At 40.3% G+C, this 5,969-nt stretch overlaps 1 protein-coding gene across 1 annotated transcript; it reads right to left on the bottom strand.

The window, feature by feature from the left end:
- Positions 1 to 3,501: 3,501 nt before the first annotated feature.
- Positions 3,502 to 4,247, bottom strand: LOC147632364 (dirigent protein 6-like). The gene has a single exon (XM_086806956.1). The coding sequence runs from the start codon at positions 4,063 to 4,065 to the stop codon at positions 3,502 to 3,504; it is 564 nt and encodes a 187-aa protein (XP_086663082.1). The 5' UTR covers positions 4,066 to 4,247.
- Between the last annotated feature and the right edge of the window lie 1,722 nt (positions 4,248 to 5,969).

The raw sequence follows: 5,969 nt of genomic DNA, 5'->3' as shown, positions 1-5,969 counted from the left end.
GAGCAATAGACACTGCCACAATTACTAATCAAGTAGATGCTTTCCACGTCCAAGATGATGAAGCAAATAGAGGATGCTAGTGATGTGGTATGAAGGAAGACATATACACATCTAACGTGTGGATTCAAAGAGAACAACCCGAGATTGTGAAATCATGGTAAATTTTAATGAGTAAGATCAAAACTGAGTAAGTGTGCAAGATACTATTATTCTAATCGACAAGCTTGATTAATATGGAAAAATTCAAAACATCTTGGAGGTTCAATTAACAACTTAAAAAATTCATATATTGAATGTCAAGTGGTTCAAAGTGGTATGTCGAGGTCCTCATGCACAACCATCAGACATCCAAATGGGTTTATGGCAATTGACTCTACCAAGATTTGGTAAGATAAAAAAATCACATTTGTGCTACCTCAACATTGTGAATAGGTAACCATCAAACAAATTCCAAGGAATCTCGTAATAAACACTCTTTTTGTATATGTAATTAATTCTCTTCAGGTTCCTCTAAATAGATTATGTTTGAACCAAGCCTAAATGGTACTAATTGGTGCTACATCATACAGATTACTCATCAATAAAAAATGATATTTCAAAATGAAGAGGTTAAGAAGCTCATGAATAAGGTGATGAAAGTAGATCAAATGCAACTGGATCAAGATTTAGATGAATAAGGAGAAAAGTAGATACAACATCTAATTACCAATCAAGTAGATAGTTCCTAGGTCCAAGAAGATGAAGCAAATGCATCAAAAGATGCTAGTCATGTCGTACAAATTAATTGGTCCTCCCTAGAAGTAGATCAAGATGCGGAGAAGCAAAAGGGAAATATACACCACCACAATTACTAATCAAGTAGATGCTTTCCACATCCAAGATGATGAAGCAAATAGAGGATGCTAGTGATGTGGAGGATGATGCTTCCAGTTGTGGGATAGAACTTTTCTTGATATTGGGCCCGTAGATCTTAACATAGACTCATATACATGTATGGATTTGATTCAAGACATAATTAGTGAAGGGAAAAGCGAACTAATTACCAATAAAATTATATGATTGTTATATGACTTTTCAAGATTGTTAGGTTAAAAAGTTTAAGTAGAATTTGGATAGTAAATAACTATCGTGTATTGCTTGCAGCACTGCTCTACTCTAAGGTTTCACGACTATGCTGTCGTGATTATCGGAGGGTTTCACGACTATGCTGTCGTGATTATCCTAGGTTTTCAGTACGGCTAAAAATGCAGCTAAATACATGGCTACTTCATGGCTTCATCGCATGTATAACCGCGTCGTGTATGTCGAGGTCGTCATGCACAACCATTAGACATCCAAATGGGTTTATGGCAATTGACTCTACCAAGATTTGGTAAGATGAAAAAAGCACATTTGTGCTAGCTCAACATTGTGAACATGTAACCATCAAACAAATTCCAAGTGAAGGTTGTAATAAACACTTTTTTTGTATATGTAATTAATTCTCTTCATGTTTCTTTAAATAGATTGTGTTTGAACCAAGCCTAAATGGTACTAAGTGGTGCTACATCATACAAATTGCTCATTAATACAAAATGATATTTCAAAGTGAGGAGGTTAAGAAGCTTATGGATGAGCTGATGGAAGTAGATCAAATGTAGATGGATCAAGATTTAAAAGAATAGGGAGAAAAGTAGATACAACATCTAATTACCAATCAAGTAGATAGTTCCTACGTCCAAGATGGTGAAGCAAATGCATCAGAAGATGCTAGTCATGTCATGCAAATTAATTGGTCCTCACTGGAAGTAGATCAAAATGCAGAGAAAGCAGGAGGGAAACAGACACCACCACAATTACTAATCAAGTAGATGCTTTCCACGTCCAAGATGATGAAGCAAATAGAGGATGCTAGTGATGTGGAGGATGATGCTTCTAGTTGTGTAGACCTTTTGTTGATATGTGGGGCCATGGATCTTAACATAGACTCATAGACATGTATGGGTTTGATTCAATACATAATTAGTAAGGGGAAACCCGAACTAATTATTATTACCAATATATTTATCTCATTGTTATATAACTTTTGAGGATTGTTAGATTGACAAGTTTAAGTAGAATTTGGATAGTAATAACTATCTTGTATTGTTTGCAACATTGCTCTACTCTCAGGTTTAGAAGATTATCTGAGGGTTTTACAACTATGCCCTCAAGATTATCCTAGGGTTTCAGTACGGCTAAAAATACAGCTAAATACATGGCTAAAAATGCGGCTAAATACATGGCTACCTCATGGCTTGACCGCATGTATAACTGCACCGTGTATAATCACATTTCTAGCCACGTTCATGAATCGTGTTCGTACCGTGAGATGACAACCACTTCTCACACTCCCTTTTACTTATTATGGAGCTAGTATCTTGTGATGTTGGATCCATGTGTAATATAATAAATAGACTTGTATAGTATTGTAGCTATAGTGGTGTGTGTTAGTCTTTCTTTAAATGTTCACATAACTACCTCTATTTTTTATGAAGAGATATAGCTGTGTATACAAACTCTTATCCTTCTAAGGATAAGTGACGTAGATTGTCTTTTGTACAAAAAATAGTTCATTGCTCTTGTTTTGAGATCATATCGGTATTTTTTGACCTTAGCCAAGGTATGGAGGACTCATATTTTGTTCTCTTGCATAGATTATGAAATATTATTTGATGTGTGTTGGGATTAATGGTTAGGACTAAACAAAGATGTTCCTACACCAAGTCTAGAACCAAAGTATCAAAGTGGCTTGAAGATTTTCAAGGCTTAATAGGATGTTGTAAGGAGCTATATAGGATGCCCTCAACAAGGGGCACACGAGATAAAAGACGTTTAGTTTTATACACCTAACGAGTCTTGAACACATGCACGTTCATGTACTGTACTCTTGTTTAAAAATAAACACGCCTAGTGGGCACACCTTTTTATTTTCATGAATCAAAAGTTGTACGTTTAGTGTTGTATTTCATGCTCTGATTCGGTGCTCACATAACCCAGTTCGTAGTGTAATTTTCTAGGCTGAAACTTAGAAATCCCGGCTGAAATTTGATGTTGCCTTTAATTTTAATGGTTGAAATTTGCATATTTTATTTATATATCCCGGCAATTGTACGATTTCTAGTGATTTTCAATTCTAAATCCCAGTTAAATAAGCCTACGCATTGCCTTTAATTTTAAGGGTTGAAAAAAACATTTTTTTCGAGGAGTGCTCTGATATGAAACCTGGAGGTGTTGGGAATGTATGTTGAGAAGCTCACTTGATGTAAATGTACTTCTTTTACTTGACTAGGCATTTGAGATCATAGTTAGAAGAATAAAGAATACTGATGTTTTGGTTACATCGGGGCGTCTAGAAGATGTGGCGGGGCCTTATAGGTTCTTGGTTTTTAATTAAAGAAAAAAAAGCAAGGCCTAAGGTGAGTTATTGAGGAAGACTGTGAAAAAAGCAATGAGTTATCGAGGAAGACAGGCACAAGTGGTCTAGTAGTAGTAGTAGTAGAGGTCGAGATCAAAGGAGAGGATCCATCGGGCAGGCATAACCGGCACGATCTCGACGAGGCGATTGGTGACGAGGCCGCGCGCGAGGAGGAAGTCGCCGGTGCCGCCAACGACGGTGAGGGTGCGCACTTCCTGGGCCTCCACGATTTGGCCCATGATGGTGAGGGTGCCCTTGTAGGTGCCATCGTCGATGGTGGCGGTGAAGGTGTGGAAGAGCACGAAGCCTTTCTGGCTGTCCAGCACGTAGAAGCCCTGCGCCACCCCAGCCGACGCCGAGCGGTTGGAGGCGCCCAGCGTCAGTGGGGCCTCGAAGGTGGTCACCACGCCGAAGGAGAAGGGGTTGGAGAAGTTGCCCGGAGGGGGCGAACTGTACACCGAGGTGAAGTAGGTGTTATTCACGGCCGTGCTGTACACGGTGTTGTGGAGGTAGAATCTGTAGTGGGACGGGCCGGCCTTGATCTTCTTGTTGTGGCAAGACGCCGGCGTGGCGTTGAAGCTGATCAGCGCCAGTAGCAGGCATGATGCGAGGAGCCAGCGGCTGGCCATATTGCTGGTAGCTGGGGGCTTTTGAATACAGCGGTGATCACACAAGAGTAACTCGCTTGATCAGCCTACAGGAAAATTATTAATATTTGGGAAATCTAAGGAGGACTTGATACGATGTGCAGTAGGCTCCCATATATTAATATTTGGGAAATCTAAGGAGGACTTTGTGCTGTTAGCTGGGGGCTTTTGAATACAGCGGTGATCACACAACAGTAACTCGCTTGATCAGCCTACAGGAAAATATTAATATTTGGGAAATCTAAGGAGGCGATGTGCAGTAGGTTCCCATATATATATATATATATATATATACTATATATAAAGTACAAAGCCGGCAAATTGGGCTGGCCAATCCGTCAACGCTAGTGGGTTTTTGTTTGGTTGTGCTTACTATGAAAGGAGCATCAAGCTACGAGCAATAAGGCCCCAAAACGTTTTTTTGTGGGCATCAATTAATTTGTGTGCGTCTTTTGTAGGTTTGATTAATGTTCTTTTTGTGGTTAATTAATTATTTTGAGGAATAGGGAACCCTCATAATTCGGGTGATTATTAGTTTGATTGCTTTTCTTTAGAATGCATAGCCACATTGTGTGGGGTTTCCGCACGGTCTCTCTCGTGCTTGCTCCTGCATGTTGTACGCCTAACCGCTCTCTCTATTAGACCAACGTCCTTGACGATGGACTGTTCTCTCTCGGAGTTCCATCGAGCCTTAAGGAGGAGGAGGTGGGGGTGCTTGTTGGGCGCGTTGAGTGGGCTGGGTTTTGGAGGTTGATTGAGGGGGGAGAAAGATGTGGAAGGTGGTTGGTGAGGAGGAGGGAGGGACGTGGAGTAGGAGGAGGGGCAGTCGGACGAGCATGAGATCGCTGATGGGTTGTGGAGGTGGGCGAGCGGGAGAATGGCAAGACATGGAGAGAAAGGGATGTGGAGGCGGTCTCGCGAGGTGTAGAATGGTGAGACGTGCAAGGGGCACCTAAGGTCTTGCGTTAAATAATGCCACGTCAGTGGCATTATTCAATGCACCTAACGTGGCATTATTCAATGCACCTACAATAAAATCTGAGTATTCACCTATGAGCATAATATATAGAAAACAAATATGAATCAAACTGTGAGTATAATATAAAGAAAAGATGAAAACAAATAAGCATGTTTGGTTATATTAGTTCTTCATGTTGCATATACTAAATAATTTTTACCTTGCCTTGTCAAGGGCGTCTCTCTTTTTCTCCCTCCCCTTGCACCTCCCTCTCTCTCTCTCTCTCTCTCTCTCCCTCTCTCCCTCTTTTACTATTTTGCTTTTATTATTCCTTTCATTTATCAGCATATCTCTTCTCTTCTCTCTCTCCCTCTTTTACTATTTTGCTTTTATTATTCCTTTCATTTATCAGCATATCTCTTCTCTTCTCTATCTCTCTCTCTCTCTCTCTCCCTTTGCTTGTCTACCATCTTTCTCTCTCTCCCTTTGATGTCTACCATCTCTCTCTCTCTCTCTCTTACTAGTATGTTTGTCTTTATTATTTTCTTTGCATGTGTTGGCATGTCATTCTCTCTCTCTCTCTCTCTCTCTCTCTCTCTCTCTCTCTCTCTTTTTCGTGAAATGGTGTTTTATATTATATGTAAAAAATGTACATCAGCCACATGGCTCACACAGAACCTATGGCCCCAAAAAAACCCCCACAAAAGATCCTCTAAAGGATCATGACCATGCAAACCTGTACACTAATAAGAAAGCCTCCTAGCCAAATAAGCATCCCTGACAAAAGCATCAAAGATGAGCCAGCCAAGCTGTCGTAGACCATAACGAAATAACATTTGCATCTAGTAGTAGCTGAGCTGAGAGAAGAGAAGAAAACTGCCAAAGCAGCAAACCGCGGATACGTAGAATGTGCCCATGTATTCCAGAC

The sequence above is a fragment of the Cibotium barometz genome, chromosome 13 (assembly GCF_041138505.1).
Source record: "Cibotium barometz isolate CiBa-2024 chromosome 13, ASM4113850v1, whole genome shotgun sequence".
Lineage (NCBI taxonomy): Eukaryota > Viridiplantae > Streptophyta > Polypodiopsida > Cyatheales > Cibotiaceae > Cibotium > Cibotium barometz.
Note: the sequence above shows the minus strand (reverse complement) of the source record. Positions and strands in the feature narration are given on the sequence as shown.